Here is a 17,386-nt window from a genome sequence, read left to right as displayed (position 1 = left end):
AATATTTTAAATTTCTATAGAAATAAATGACATTTTTAGAATATCTGAATTGAAAAAAAAAAAAAACGAAACAAAAACCCGTCTGTCATTGACCAGATGGGAAGTTATCATGTTGTAATATACACCAGTTCTTGGCTCTTTAAGCATCTTGCAAACTGAAACGTACAATGGTGTGACTCACTTGGAGGAAAAATAAAATATAGCAGACATTCCCTACAGCCATGAAGCTAGCACCAATAAATGCACTGAGAAGTTTTGTAACGTGCATATGGAGAGACATATGTTCTTTCATCCTCATAGCTCAGTACTAGTGAAAATACGACTAGCCTCATAAAAAGTGACAAAAGGTGAAGTACATATAAATATCACACAAATAAATGTCCTGTTTTGTACAGAAGAAGAAAAAAACCCTACCTTTGATTTGCAAATGGTATGATTATAAACCCCAAATGAGGCAAAGAAGAATCACAATTACTACTAAAGGAACTGTAATATAAATTATCAGTAATTTTTTAGTTTGATAACCAACCATATTATTTTGGCTTGTATTCAAGACAGAAAGAAAACCTCAAGTAGGAAGCTCAAGATTTTATAAGGCAAGTAAATATGCTAATTCATGGTAACAACCTTGACACTGATGTTGGAGTCAAACTGATAAAATTAAACAGACTGTAGCCATTTTCAGCAATGAAAAACAACATAGGAAATCCATAGTAAACAAATTAATTTCAGGAACTATCAAAACTTTCTTTTGAAATACCAAGCTTAGAAAGACTACATACTTTGTAGCTACATGTACGACAGATTAGACTCTTCAGTTAAAAATGAGGTGGCCACAGTTGAGAGGTATACAATAGCCTGTGTTTCCAATTTTGTTATGGACAGTGAACATATATACAAATTAGATATAAGATGTAAAACAAGAAAACCATCCACAAATAATTAGGATGCTCTGAAGTACAGTTTGCTGCAATACTTAAATATAATGTGTCTTGATAATGCTCTAAAGGCAGTATTTGAAGGGAGAAAAAGTTTCATTTACACAGTATAAAGCCAGTGAAAAAACTAGAGCACCTCAGAATTACTCATTAGATATAGAACCCTTCACTTATTTTTTCTGAGCAGCTGAAAGGTGTGTTGTTAAAAGAGAACATTAAATATTTTACCAATATAGTTCACTCATTATCACCAGGACAGTACACAAGGTTCTCTCTGCATATATGGACTGTTCTCACACAGGTACGCTGACTGTATCTTCTCAGAGATGTACTTTCTTTTGTACTTTTCATTTTCCTATTTGCTGATCAAGAAGTTGTGTATTTTATTACCTTTCTTCCAGGGAAAATAAGTGCATACTACATAGCTCTGGAATAGTTTTCTGCTATTTATTCAAATCTATCTTAATTCCACCTCAGGAAAGATAATTATGTCTGAAATGGTACCAGCATTTCCTTTACATACTGTTACACAGCATAGGGTACTCACTTGTGAAATCATCTTCCAAAACTCATAATTTGAAAATAATAGTAGCACTATAATTTCAATTTTGAGATCTGGCCTTACATGGGGACATAAAAAAACTTACTGTCTTTTCTACAATGAAAATTTAATGAAGCATAAATTTTCCAGAAATGGATGACTAGATTCCTTTCTAATGCAGTCATTCCCTCTACTGTATCCCTCTTTTTTCTTTCTCTCCAACCATGCATAACTTAAAAAGCCACTGACAAAGTTCCTTGAAGCTTGATAAACACACATGATCTTTCATGCTTTATAAGAACTTAAATTACTATTTCAAGCAGGACACATTCTGAATTCACCAGTTATTCAACTCTGCTTGGCATGTAGTTAGCGAAGCACATGACTTTGATGCAGTCACAACATATATTGCTCTGGTTCAGCAGACATCAGAGGCAGCAGGGAAGGAGAGAACAGGATTGATAACATGCAGTTAGGAGTGAAGCCTATGGAAAGAGATCAGCATGTTTTGTGTAGCATGGGGAAAAATTGTAGCAAAAATATTTTCATATACAAGGTACAATATAATGTGCGTAGAAGGAAAGAGGTAATAAATTCAAAGCACAAGGGGCATCAATAGGTCACCACTCATTTGATAATGTACTCCTCCAAAATATAAAAATACTTTCTCAGAAAACACAGTAACATCTCACAAAAACAGCTTTTCGTGAAAATGGAGAGTGAAAACCTCTCAGGAAATAATTTTGAAGAGGAAAACAGGGAGGTGAAGGGGTTAGGAGAGGATCTACACTGGTGTGGGAGCGCTTTAGATTCAAAATTAGAAAGCAAACAGCAGTGCAGCTGGTAGCACGTATCTTCTATGTAACTTGTCATTATATGCAGTGACACAGAAAAGTTAAGCTTTTGCTTCTAATCATTCAATAATCTCCAAAAAATTGAACTACAATCAAGCAGCATATTTTTCAATGAGTTATTTATGTACCATATATTTATTTAGCAGCAATCCTAGACAGAAAGGCATACATTCTTTATCTCCCCTTTCATTATAAGTCCTTCAGAACATCAGCCATGCTGAACTTCTGTATTGTCAAGAACTATATACTCTTTAATTAAAGCCAGAAAACCTTACAGATAATTCAAATATCAAACATAATTAATAGACTAGCAAAACACAGTGCTTTCAGTGCAACTTTTCTTCAGACTCTCAAACATTAGAGAAATCTGTAATGAATTAAAAAATGCTTCCATATCTTTTTAAAATCAGAATATTAATTACACATTTATTCAGATATACTCTTTTTCAAAATGTAACAATATTTAACTAATACTAACTATCTGGTGATCCTTTTACAACAATCAACTTTTGATACTCACTTCAGTAAGAAAAAACAGGATGATGGTATGCAAAATAACCAGTGCAATGGATGATAAAAGACTTCTGAAAAATCTTGAGGAAGATGTTCATCAGAATTATCCAGAAATGTCCTGAAAGAATCCAAATACTTCTGAATTACATGGGAGACTGAAAATTCCCTTGGATCACTACTACTTAGTATTGATATATGAATAGAAGACAGAAAATAGCTCATGATAAATACTACTAATATACGTATGCAAACACATAATTGCAAATCTATTAATGTACTGTAAAAAATATAGTTCTATATTTTATTTAATTTCACTCTTTGAAACTCAGTATCTAATAAGTGTTATCCAAGTTTTCTTTGTATTTTTACTCATATATAACACATTTTCAAATTACATTTGAAGATGCATTCAAAACGCAAATTTCTCTTCATTCATTTCTACAGCTCTTTTCTTCCTGCATAACAAATGTATCATATTTTAGATACTTTTATAATAATGATATATAAAGTATCTTTTGAAATTATACTGACTGACATGCAAGTACATATAGACTTTGGATTAAATTGGACAAAAATTTGAACCAGAAGCTTTGGACCTTCAATGGCTTGAGAGAAATGGAATACTGCTTGTTTTCAAATATAAAGAACTAGAGAAGAACTAGATTCCTGTCCCTTTTGCAATACTTCACTTACTCAAATGATGTGAGAGGCACAATATACGGATACGAAAAATGAAACATTTTATCAATAAATTATATTATAGGATTACAAATATGTATAAGAACAGGACTCTATCATTTAATATTTGCCTTTAATTGTTGTTCAGTAATAAATTATAAGTATTTGTAAAATTTTCTAGCAGCCACTAGGATTGAATAATGTGGGATAGCAATGGATGCCCCTTGGCCTCTTCCCTTTTTATTCTCATTTACACTGCATACAATTCCAGCAGAAAGGAATTCCAGTCTGTTACGTCCATCTTCCTTCAACTACAAACAATTATCACTTCACAAGTACCTTACTTTTCACCTTACTTGGCTGTGAATTTCTTATCTTTCATCTAAAGTAATTCAGAACTGTTGTTACACGTCTTTTAGGTCACTGCCCAGATGAAAGAAGAGAGAAAATTATACTTTTTCAACAAGAAAGGTAGCTGTATAGTTTCTGAACTTCTCCAAAAGACAGGCTGTTTTATTTGGAAATCAGTCTCACTAATAAAGAAAAAAAGAGCAAAAAGAATTTACTACAGATACCTAAATGATCCTAAGTAAACAAAATCTGAGCAGAAGGATTAGCACAGTGAATTTGTGCTCTTTGTGAATTCATGAAGACCTGAAGATTAAAAATAAAGCTGAGATCCTAGTATAGCTAAAGGAAGAGCTTTAACTCAAAAGGAATTATTTTAAGGACAGTAATTTCAGTATTATGAAACTAAAAAAGAAATATTGTCTCTCATTCACTGAAATATTTTTTTCTGGATATAGCAAAGCATAGAGCAAACATCCTACAAGAAAGTGTGATAAATACATTTGGTTAGCAATCTAAAATTTAAAAAAAAGACCACATCTTGTCTATTGGTTGTGTAGGAACTGTTTGAGAGAATTCTGGACTAAAGCAGCGTGTTAAGTATGTCTTCTTAGCTGTATCCTAAGGAGAAGCACTGGGCAGATTTTTGGATTCTGACTTATTTGCTTATAATGAAATCTCTACAGAAATTTTTAAAGTGAGACAGAGATAATCTGAGGCTCTGTTTAAACACTAGAATAACTTCAAATACCACTAAAAAACCAAGTGTCTAATGATAATACAGTAATTCTCATGACAGCATTTCTTAATGTCCACTGCTGGCTATGTAACTCTTGCCAGGAAAACCCAACTCTGCGCCAGACTGTTGAACTCAACTACTCTTCTGATAGACGTGTAATAATAGCTAGCAGGACATTTATTTTAGCTTCAAGTTACGCTAAAGCAGCTGCCTATTATCTCAAAGCAGCAGATAGCAGATTTAATACCAAAGCAAGATTTCAAGTTAGAGTGGTTTTATTCTTCAGTAGAGTATGACAAGGTGAGAATTGATTCTGTAAGCCTGAGTGCAGGTGTGAAGAAATGAGATGCCAACAAGATGCATCCTAATGGTATTTCCTTGTAGTCTTCCTACAATTCTCTCTGCATAAGGAGAGAGATTACTAAAACATTTGATTACATTACTAAAAAGCAACTTCATGAGTTATAACTCATATATTAAAGAGAAACGTTTTCAGTCTTTAATATTGAATGACATTAAATTTACAACAATAGAGAGTAATTTTGCCAATCTCTAAATACTCCTCTCAACATTTAAATAATTTACCTGACTTCTTGTTGAGAAAGTAAGACATAACAATTCATAGTATGAAATCACAAAAAGGTGCATCCACCTTATTCTTTATGTTCTTCCTTTACAGACTATTATCGCCTACTTAGTACAAAAGACTAAAGAATATCAGAAAAAGCACAAGAATAGATCTGCTCCAAACTGAGCAACCCTCAACCTGATGCAGAAGACAGTCTCTGCTTTGAGGCCCGGATAATTTACTACTCTGAGTGAAGTGTGGCATTGGATTCTCCCGTGTATTCATAGGCAGCACGGAAACTGTGTGATCCATTACACAAAACCCCAGCTACTAGACCTGAGTAACTGACAACAATCTCATCACTGAATACGACAGTGATGACTGGAAATTCAGAAGTATGAAGCTCCTCTTATTTCAGAGGTTTGAGTAAGCAGCAAGAAAATAGTAACACTTAGTAGATTTGGGGAGCACATTCTAGAGACTCATTGTTCAACAGGTCCTCGACAACGTGGACAAAAGCAGACAGAGAACAGATGTTTAGGACATTTTCAGGGGACACTAAACTGGGGTAAGTGGACACTGTAGTTAACACAACAGCTGAGTGCCTACTCATGGATGACTGGATCAAAGGAATTCACAAAGTTGACTGAGGTAAAGAGCAACTGTTTACTTCAGCAAGAGAATTACAATAACCTAGGCTGGGGCTAACTAGACCTTACTTGTCTGAGTGCCACCCTACCCAACCACAGACCTGAGGCTTATGGGAAGCAGGGTGTTGAAGACAAGGCAATAGTATATTGTCAGTAGAAAAAATGTGAACTGCACACTGGGCTGCATTAGGAGGGGCACAGCAACTAAAACAAAAGACAGTGATTTACCTCATCTGCTTGGCAACAGTTTAAGCCTTACCAAAAATATTTTGTCCAGCTCTTGGGCCTACAGTTCAAGGAGAATGTGCAGAAACTGGAAAAGACTTAATTGAATCATCTATAAGAAATGTTTGAAGGCCCTAGACTCCTTCACTCTGGTGAAGTGGTGGCTTGAAAGTGTCAGTTCATCTAATGGCAGCCTACAACGACCCAAAGAGTAATAACTGTAGGTTATGGGTGTTCTGGGGTCCAGTCGGGACGGCCGGACGTAGACGGTGACGGATGGAGACGAGAGATCTCTATAGGCAGGTCTTGGGACACAGTCGGTTTATTGTAAAGGGTGTGGGTATTGGGGCACTGCTCAGAGCTGGTAGACTCAGCTCTGAGCAGGCCCAAGAGAGCAAGAGAGTGAACGGGTGAGAGAGAGAGAGAGAGAGAATTGAGAATGAGAAGAAGAGAGAGAGTGAGAGAATGAGAATGAGAATGAATAGAAGTGGAAGTGAGGAATGTCTGAAGTCCTGGTTACAATACAATAAATCATCTTCTGTACTGAATATTCTAATTGTCACTAACCAATCTAATACAAGATACAAATCCTATAGCATTTACATACAGCCTATAAGAGTTCTTATATTACCATAGAGTGTTACATCTTAACTTCTAAAAACTACTCTTTGGACCCCTTCTGCTGAGCTAGTAGGGTCTGCTCTGACCCTTGGACCTGTTTGCAAGCAGAGGGTATTGTTCCATCAAGAGGGGATTACTTCAGTCGGCCATACCATTGTTTTCTAGTTGTTCAGTAACTAAGACCTGGTATTTCAAAAGTGGCTTTCATTTCGATGTTGCCTGTAGTTTTCATATTCCCAAAATCTTTTGTCAGGCAATCATATTTCCAAGGCTTTCCTGTTTCATCTTCCCCAACATCTTCCCCAACAAATAACAAAGACAACACTGACTTAACTTTTCTCAGCAGGGGCTGATGTGATGCAGCAAGTTATAGCCAGCAGCTTTGAAGGCTCACACTAGATATTAGGCAATACTTTGCACTAAGGTATGGCAGCTGTGGAGCAGGCTTCAAAAAAGTTGTGTCAGTCAAACACAGTCATGTTCTACTGCTCTTGGTGATGGTTCTGCTTTGAGGAGGAGGCTAGATTAGACAACCTCCAGTAGTCCTTTCCAAGCAGCATTTACATTATGCTAAAGATACTTCGGGAAGGCCACAGAAGGGTGCAGAAAAATGAAGCACAGAAAAGCAAGTATTAAAACCAGATGACCCAAGATTCACAGGTGAATTTTGGACCAGATCTAAGAAAACTTGTCACACAGAAAAGAAATTCTAGATCAGAAAATTAGGAATGAGAGAACATATACCAGAATCACCTTATTTGAAGTTAAAGATACTATTAATTTTTCAGCATCATTACTGTTTTGTTCAATTTCCACAAAATAATTAAGAAATTTGAATAATTTTAGTTCCCTTAAGCAGCAGTGAATAGTCTCTCTAGTAAGCTAAAAATGAGCCAGTCGTATTATTACACAACTCCTGGAAAACAATGTTCTGTCATTGCCACATTTATGATTACACAGAACTTTCCTGAGAAGTCTAGAGATTAATTGACATTTAGTCACTTAAGGGAAAACTTCCAGTACCAAAAGAGAGCATGATTGATTTAAAACAAAAACCTTTTTTTCACAGGTAATTTTACCAAAGGTTTGAAAGATATAGAGTCAGACAGAATTTGTGATTATACAATATAATTGCACAGAGAATTGATGAAAGATTCCTTTAAAAGCAGGATAGCTTTAAGATTTGTTATTGATAGATTCTTAATGTGATGAACTATGCACACCCCAGTAAACAATGGACCTAGGTAGAATACATAAAATTCATTATATCAAATTGTTTCCAATTGGATATAGTAATTTAAGAAGCTGATTGGCTAAACCACTTTTTTCTTTGTACTCTGGACACTGGGTTAGGTTACCTGACAAATACTGGCTGCAATTAAACATACAATATAAAAAAATTGTTTTGATAAAGGGACCTCACAGATTGTGAAAACACAAGTTCTGAATACAAGTTCATTTTAAAAAATCCTATTTTACTTACTCTAAAACATACATCATCTATATATAAATGGCCTTCATTGTTAATATTATTTTTGTAACTATAGAATAAAATATGACACTTTTTTGTATTTTTTTTAAACAAAGCTGCCGTATTTTGATGGTGATTTGCACAGGACTTTGTAGTAAATTAAATGAGCTGCTACATTCTGCTCATGTCAAGTTTTTGATCACCAGACAAGCAAATTCAGGTAATGAAATTCATATCCCTAACTATGAAAGCTATGTGACCAAGTTGTTTACCTGCAGCATTTTACATAAAATAAAAAACAAGTTTTTCATTGATACTTTGTTCTGAAACTCCGTGAGCTCTCCAGTAAGCACAAAATTTTCTGTCATGGTATGTATAGATAAATACGTAAACAATATTGATCAGTGGAAGAGACTAGAATCACTAGAAGGAACAAATTATACTGCATATTTATTTTGGTCCATCATTCTAAGGGCTTTCATAAAAGTAAAATGTCAAAACTGACAGTAGAAGCAGTTACAGCTACTGCAATGTCTTTTCCTGCCTCCATTACTACTGCCACAGCAGGACCACCTAATCTGTTCCTGAGTCACCTTCTAAATTGCTATCTATTCATAAGCCTGTGTTCTATAAGATCAAACATCCAGTTACAATTCACTTTTGCATATTCTTTAGAGCCCACAAATATTAAAATGAGACCACATATGACAAAAAAATTTTAGTTAAAGAAGCTTATATGCAGGAGGTCGCCACCCTAGTACTACCTAGAATAATGAAGTAAAAGCCAGCTGAATAGGATGTGGCTTCATTAGCTTGGGGTTTTGTTGCTCCTCTTTTTTGAATTTGTGATCTCACTTTGTATTGTCTCTTACACCAAATTTACAGCAGAATTTTAGTAACAAAAGACTCAGACCCAATTTCAGTGCAAGTTAAATGTCCTTTTCCTTACAGTTGTGACTTGAGAAGACATGATTTTATAAATACAGGCATTCTATATTCTTACTCTTTTAACTATATTTGTTGAAGTATGCCAGTCATGTAACCAGATGATCATTTCAGTAAATTACCTTTACATTCCAGTACTTCTAGAAATATTATGAGATGACAATGGAACATTCTGATTTAGCCAGAAGCTTAAAGTAGATAATCTGAGCTAGTAAGATGATTTTTTTCCAATTGATGAATTACTAAGTTCTTGAAAACCCTGCCAAAGTCTTTGGTAGCACAGTACTAAATGTTTTTAGATAAGTAAGACTGTATTTCAAAATAAATCTGTCCTAACTGAAAAATAAATTGCAAATTTGGGACAGTAATTATTAATTAAGTTCTACTGGTTTTGTCACAGAGGAAATCAATCCAGACATTCACTGTGATCTATGTTATTAACAGACAAAAAAATATACAGCACAGGAGTTTGATCCAAAGCTAATAAAATCCCAGCGGATATAACTGGGCTTTAGGTAAGATCACAAAAATAAGTCCAGGATCAAATTGAGAAATAGTCAAAAACCATTAAAACGTGCAAATACTATGCACTGCATCTGATTTCAACACAAAAATTCATCTTGTAGATCAATCCATGTAAGTTCAAGAAGCAATTTTATCTCAAATTGAATGTTTATTTCATACTCACTCGTACAAATTCTTCAGTGGTGAAGTCAAAATAGCCAGCACAGAGATCAGACTATTGCAGTGGCTATGGATTTTACAGATCTTGAGATCTCTGTCTTTGTGTGGATTCAGAAACTTTTGCACAGAACTACAAATTGACCAGAGCATGTCTTCAGTGGACATCAAAATTGCTGCAATATCAATTCTGTAGACAAAAAAAGCCCCAAGAATAACATTACTTAGGACATCTGGATAGTTGTAAATTTCAATTAAACAGACATTTCCTCTGACAAGATAAACCACCAAAATCATAGCATGGACTTTAAATTTCCTCTTCAGTGATACAGGAAGTCTGCATCCACTACTCTGTAAAAAATCAACTATTCCACAGACAAGTTGTTACTGAAACCAGTAAAAAGAAGACTTAAAAGATTTGGAAATGTCACTAGGCAAGAACAATTTACTTTCTAAATTACAAGTAAATAAATTTAAATTTTGTTTTCTTATAATTAAAATCTACATACTATTTTCAAATCCTGATGGGGCAAAAAATAGGAACAAAGGAACTTAATCTTCAATTTGAAAAACTAACTCCGTACAACATATTATAATGTGGAACATTTCTGAGTCAGTCGTCTGTTGCCTGTTGATACTGGCTAGCAAGGCATCATGCATCATTGGCCTGAACAACAGCAAGAACCCAAACTACAATGACATAATCTCACAAGACTACGCTGACATACAATACATAGGAAACATGTGAATAACACAAAAAATATGGGATGTATGAGGTTGGGCCTTAAAAAACTACTTAAGCACCTAAAAGCCATGGATGCACATGTGATCATATGCAATTTCAAGGATCAAGTTATTTTTTTAAAATGTAGGCAAACACACATAAACAGACATTTGTCCATATTACACATCAGTTCTCTATCATTTCATTGGGAGAAAAGATACCTTCACTAACTATAACATTATTAAAAAATATGTAAAGCCTCTGTGATAAAAATATATTGAATTATATTGAGTAATTTTTTTTCACTTATTCATGACTGGATAGTTCAATTTACTTAGTGAAAAATTCAAGAATCACCTTATTGAATATACAACTTTTCTACAAAATGATAATGTAAAAAGTTCTTTCTTGTTCAGTAATTTGAAGTAAATTCATATAGAATTGACTAATACAACATTTAAGTAATACTGTACTTTTCATATTTCAGGGCATTTTTTTCCCCCAAAAAAATTCCACTAAAGTTTTCAGAAAACCTCTCTGTACCAAAAGATATAGAAGAACCTGATCACAGTAAGTTAGTGCAGGAATAGAGCACACAACAGGCATATAGAATAAAACTTTGGGGTTTTTCTACCCATTTCAACAATGTGATCTTGTGCAAGTTACTTGAGCTTCCACGACAATACTTTCCATAATAAAACTTGAGATGACAGCATGTAACTCTTAGCTCACACAGAACATGTATCTGCTTAGTGTCTCTAACCCTCTAAAAATTACAAACTCTTTAACTCTTCTCAGTGGTGCTGTGCAATAGACAAAATGCAATGGTCAGAAACCGGTGCACAGGAAGTTCCACACAAATATGAGGAAGAGCTTCCTTACTGCGTGGGTGACCAAGTACGGGAACAGAGTGCCCAGAGAGGTTGTGGATTCTCCCTCACTGGAGGCATCTAAAAGCTGTCTGGACTCAGTCTTGTGCTATGTACTCTGGGACAACCCTACTTGAGCAGGGAGGTTGGACCAGATGACCCACTGTGGTCCCTTCCAATCTCACCCATTCTGTAATTCTGTGTGATCCTGTTGTGACAAATACACCTATTTATTCAGTAAAACAAGATACTGGATAGAAAGGATAAAGGTAGGGTAAACTTCTATTTGAAGACACCTACTTCAGTATTTCTCAAAAAGACCCTCCTCTTTGGCAAAACATAAGAATTGCTACAAGAAGAACTTCAATTTCTTATTTCCTAAAATGACAGAAAAAGGAGTAGCATCTTTCTCCTCTCTCTTTCTACACCACTGGCATTATTCTGATAAATGTTTTGATGTGGCCTTGTAGCTCTTCCACTTGAAAAGCCCTATAAAAACCAAACTCTACTGGAATACATTAAGTTTTCTTAATGAATCAACAGCTTGATTTCAAATCCTGATGGTGCCAATTTTGTCCACATCTTTGGATGCATCCCCAATCCTCAATGCACTTCCATTGTGAGGCTTTCAAACCAATCAAGCAGTTTATGGAACAATTTCACAGAGAATTGAAAGAGGCCTTCGATTCTGCCCAGTATGCAATATAACTACTAAATATACTTAAATATACAAAATATATTTTATTAAAATGAACATCAAAATGCATAGATTTGGTCTATCCCCTCTGCGTTGTTCATTAACATTTAAATTTGAATCAAAGCAGTGAATAACAGAAAACTAGCATTTACTTATTTTTCCATTAAAATGGTGCAGGAAATATACAACCATTACCTGATTTGTAGTGTTCTTTTGTAACTGGGACACACCTGACAATATCTGGAGCATAGAATATCCAAAGATCGCTCTAGTACCTCTGTAAGAATCTCTTGGGCTGTCTTTGGAGGTAGAATAGTCCATAGATCATGATGAAGAGCACAGCAGAAGTAATGCCACATCTGGACAGAGAATGAGCATCTTTCCCCCTATCAAAACCACCACACATTAAATAACAAAAACACACCTTCTAAATTGTCAATTTAACTCCTGTAGGTCTAACAATTCAATCTGAAAGGAAATAGCTAAAGAGATTCAGGAATATCATGACCTGTGAGATGTGAGACATCTATATTTGCAAGCAAATGTTGCTTTTCAGTCACAAAACTACAGTTCTGCCACAAAATCAAACCACAGCGTTTGAAAACTTATATCTTCAATTAACCTATTTTCAAAACTCATAGTGTTGTAAGTTTAGTTTAAAAACATAGGCAGTATTCTGTACCCACCAGAATAGTCAGACAAACTTAACATAGCAGCTCCTTTGTCTGCAAAAAAAATAATTATTTAAATTACTTAAGCATATGTATTTACCCAGATTCATAAATGCTACACATAACCATGATTATAAAACCTTGGTTATATATAAAAAATATGCAAGAAAAGAAGTAAAAAGAACAATTGAACTCTTACACCTGTAATAAGAGATGCCCAGAATTTTTTACTAAGCTATTTTTGCCTCTTGTAATTTTAATGTATTGAAACCAAACATTTTCTGGGAAGGAATCAGCACTGGCATCAATATTGTCTAAATAGATCTACCCCATTAAGACACAGAAAAAAATACAAAGGAGTCAAAATCACAGCAGTTAATCCATAATATTTCTATAAAGTACACAGGAAAACTCACATTTAAATATTTCAATAAATATTTCAACTAATACCTATTCAGAATAGCATTATCATGAAGCTTTTTGAGAACAGAGACTTCAATCTTCAGTTCCAACATCCCAAAAGAACTGAGAAATATTTTAAGAATTTGTTGATATTTTAGCATTATCTGAAGCATAAAATAACCCCACAATTTTTAAAATGCTTTTAGAGTTTTATAGGCATTATTTAACAATAAAAATAAAAGTAATAATAATCTGGCTTCTTTTTAAATACATTAGCATAAACATTAGCAGATTATTGGAAGTTGTCACTATTTGTTTGTTCTCTCACACAATATTTGAAGTGCATTTTATATTAAAAAGTGGCAAATTATGACAAAGAACAAAATAAACAAGCTTGTGACCACTGCTCTTGTCATTGAATTTATGACTGAAGTATAGTCATTGCTGGTATTTCATTTAGAAAAAAAAGAAGAAAAACAAATAATTAGAGCATCCAATTTTACAGGTTTCACTAATGCAGAAGATAAAATTGTAATAGGACTGACTTTCAAAAGAAAATCATATGACTATTCTTTGTACATATAACCATAAGCATCATATTTCAATAGGCAAACAAAAAAAAATTATCCCTCTGGTATTTTGTGTTTCCATATTGTCAAAGCACTTGATACGTGTTTCCATATTGTCAAAATGGGATTGTATTACATTGGCCAAAAAATTTATATAATAAAATAATGCACTTATTAAAATATTTTCCTGTTTTTCTTATATGAAATAAAATTACAATATTATTGCATGATGCATGGAGATATAATAAGAATCTGAAAGTTGAATTCATAACACAACTCATAGCTTCATAATTTTGAATAACTTGAATGTTACTATGTTTCTAGATGCCTGGGGTTTTAGATGATTACTCTTAGGGTACCTTCAAGTAAAAGCTATCCATAAGTAAGACCCTAACCCTACCTTACATTTTACTGAGATTTCCCTTTCTTTGCAAAAGCATTTCAACTGTTACAAAATAAAACTACCAGATAAAAAATAATTAGTCTGAATGCCTAATGGAAGCCAATTTATTTTGGCCCTATCTTTATTTAAAAAATAAATCTAAAAATTTTCAAAACCCCTGCAGATTTAACAACCAAAAATACAATTCTAAATTGACTTCTTTACATAGGTTGTTTATTCTTTTACATTACTGAAAGTCAACAACTTTTACTTTTTAACTTTGTAACTATAAACACAACTTGTTTCACTTTCTCTGATTTGGTTTATTTAAGTAATAGCTCTTTTCTCCCTTTTTATTATTGTACCTCCACTGCAGAAGCAACAATATCACTGAAGATTTAAATGAGATTCACTCCCCTTTTCTGACCTGTGTTTCTATTTGTTGCCATTTCTAGACAACTCCACTGATAAGTATCTGCTGTTTCTGCAGGCTTCATATAATAAAAACAGATGTGAGCTTTTGTTTAGCTTATATACCAGGAAACAAGCAGCTGTGTTTTATTACATAAGCCACTCAGTATTATCTTTGAACAGACAATTCTTTATTCTTTGACTGTTAGAAAACATAAGTTCCCACAGCTACAGCAGATGTCTGCTACACTAAGAGCTTCATTCAAAAACATAATCTGGAGAGCTGGCCCAGTGGCACACGCCTCCTGCTGAGCTCATATGTTGGAAGAAGCCACCTCTCACTGCTGGAAGTTTCAGTAGGGAGTCGTCTTTGTAACAAGCAATAGATCTTAAACCAATCTCTTCCATTTAAGATGCCTATAAGAGGTCAATTGACGTAACATCTGCTCAGCTGCACAGCTCCTGAAGGCACTCAGAATAGATCATGGTCCACCCTTGGGCTCAGTAAGAAGACATGACCCAGTAAGAAGACAAGAGTGATGATGTAAAATTACATACTTTTTACCTCAAATCCTGCAAACATAGAGAGTTGAGACACCAGTTTTCCTCATTCCTTCCTGAACACATCAGTTCTGTTCAGTAATGACAGAACTGTTTAGCTACTCCATATTTTTTGTCAGACAACTAATTCTCCATGGTGAAGTTACTGGGTCACCAATAAACAGGACACAGCACCATAGGGACTACAGACAAGGAAAATCATATCATGATTCATCAGTTGCCAAAACCCACTGCATTTCTTACCTAATCATCTGGGGTTCCATTCATACAAAACTGAAATGTTTATTTACTTGTCTTTGAGGGATGGACATTTTGATAGATTACTACTCCATGGTCTGCATGCCCTATCCAGCAGAGATTTTGTCACTGACTCAGCAGCTTCTTATACTACATCTGTAGATTACATGTATCAGACAGAATTTTCTCTCATGCAAGAATTCTAGAAAATGCTTAACAGAACACACTAATTGTCTCACACAGAAAATGATACAAGGAAGGACAAGACTTTGTCTCCAAGAAATCTCAGTTATTTTTGATAAAAAACCCATATAATACTTCACCCTGAAATTAAGTGAAAATAATTTCAACAGTGTATATTAACCTATGTTTGTATTTAATTATGATGAAGGAAAAAAAAAATCCAATAAATGAACATAATTCTGCCAGCTTTTATTTTTTCATAGAATCATTAGGATTATAGCTATAGATCAGACCTGTGACTTCAAAATGCAGGTGAAATGGCACTGGTTATTTCAAAAATATATTGTTGAACACTTAAGGTAACTATAGTGACCATCTTTCTTTGTTACACCCTTAATGCACAAAAAGTAACAAGGGGAAGCAATTGATAATAAAATATCAAAGAATCAGATAAAAAATTTCCCAGAAAAAAATTTTCATACGTTATACTTTCTAAAAGAAGTGTTAAGTTCTTAGAGATTAATGATTGTGTCTCTTTAGTGAGCTCTATATAAATGTCTTGACACACAATAAATAGTTTATGAAGTAAATGACACAAACACTTCACGGTAACAACCTATCTCATCTTTAAATGACTAGGTTTTCCTACATAATTTCTAGAGAGACACTTGCCAGCAATAAGAGATATTTCAAAAGAGTAAATTCCAATAATACTTATGTAAAAACAATGCTGATCTCATGCTTCTGATTTCAGAGGGCTGGCAACCACTAAAACACATTTTATAAAAGGGAGGCATAGTAAACTTAACCTCACACCTCATAAAAAGCTTTGCAGTCATCCCAGTAGTGGCTCTCAGCATCCTGTAAAATGCTTGTAGCACAAACTCTGACGCAGTAGTTTGTAACTTGAAACTGGAGAATGTCGATGAATTCCTGATATTGTTGGACAGGCACTAGGAACAGGGGTCTGTTCGGAGAGAATGATTAAAGAGACAATGATTGAAAGGCTGTGCACTAGGAGGTAACAATCCCTAGCACTGCAAATAGTTTTGATTAGTAGGTATCAATCATTCATTTCCTCTTGGTCCTGTAGTCTGAACCTAGCATTCGGTTTTGCAACTTTTTGTTTCAAAACTTTTAAAAATATGTCTGCTTGTCTATAAATTCTCATTTAACCAATCACTGAGAAATAAATGACTTCATCTTATTTTCTGAGACAAGTAAATTTGTCATTCATCTACTTGGAGTTTCAGTGTTGCAGCATACTTGCATCATCAATTATTACATCAGCACTGAGTGTGATAAAGAAAACATAAGCACAGAGTACAGAGATTGCTTTTGGTAGAGGTGTACTAAAACTCTTTGATAATACACCTAAGTAGAATTATTGAGCAGTATTTTGGCTCAGACTTCCCACTCACAAAGATACACATCATGCGGGAGACAGTAAAACATCGGAGGGAAAGTAGCTCAACTGTGCATATAACCACTTAGAAATCATACATTCCTTAGAAATTGTGCTGGTTCATGGTCCCACCCCAAAAGCACCGTTTCTACTTCCAAATTGCACATGGCTAGAAACATGTGGACCAGTAAAGAGACTCCTAGTACCTTAAGTCAAAATCTCCTAAGAGCAAGTGCAGTTATACTGCCTGCCAGATCAAACACTGTCTTTGACTTTACACTCCTACTTCATATCTTTTCTAATTTTTATTCTGCATGTAATAATAAACTAAATTCTAAAACTACCATGTATGTATTTCTTTACATGTCTGAATACAGATGGCGTAAGGAAAAAACACAGAAATGTATTTTTATATTGTCCTCTAAGATTGTTATGTGCTAATAAATCAGATCTTATGCAAATTATGCATTGCAAAGGTCAGAAAAGGAAATCAAGGCCTTAGC

At 34.3% G+C, this 17,386-nt stretch overlaps 1 protein-coding gene across 5 annotated transcripts in view; it reads right to left on the bottom strand.

Annotated features, from left to right (window-relative positions):
* Positions 1 to 17,386, bottom strand: part of KIAA0825 (KIAA0825 ortholog) — a 242,690-nt gene that overhangs the window by 136,932 nt on the left and 88,372 nt on the right. For all 5 annotated transcript variants that reach the window (XM_048292974.1, XM_048292976.1, XM_048292978.1 and 2 more), the window contains 4 exons: positions 16,295 to 16,445; positions 12,258 to 12,448; positions 9,780 to 9,962; positions 2,854 to 2,964 (listed from right to left, as the gene is read on the bottom strand). In XM_048292974.1, the coding sequence (XP_048148931.1) occupies positions 2,854 to 2,964; positions 9,780 to 9,962; positions 12,258 to 12,448; positions 16,295 to 16,445 (636 nt within the window). The remainder of the gene's footprint in view (positions 1 to 2,853; positions 2,965 to 9,779; positions 9,963 to 12,257; positions 12,449 to 16,294; positions 16,446 to 17,386) is intronic.

This window comes from Corvus hawaiiensis, chromosome Z (assembly GCF_020740725.1).
Source record: "Corvus hawaiiensis isolate bCorHaw1 chromosome Z, bCorHaw1.pri.cur, whole genome shotgun sequence".
Classification (NCBI taxonomy): domain Eukaryota; kingdom Metazoa; phylum Chordata; class Aves; order Passeriformes; family Corvidae; genus Corvus; species Corvus hawaiiensis.
The sequence above is the reverse complement of the archived record's forward strand: the minus strand, read 5'-3'. Positions and strand labels throughout refer to the sequence as shown.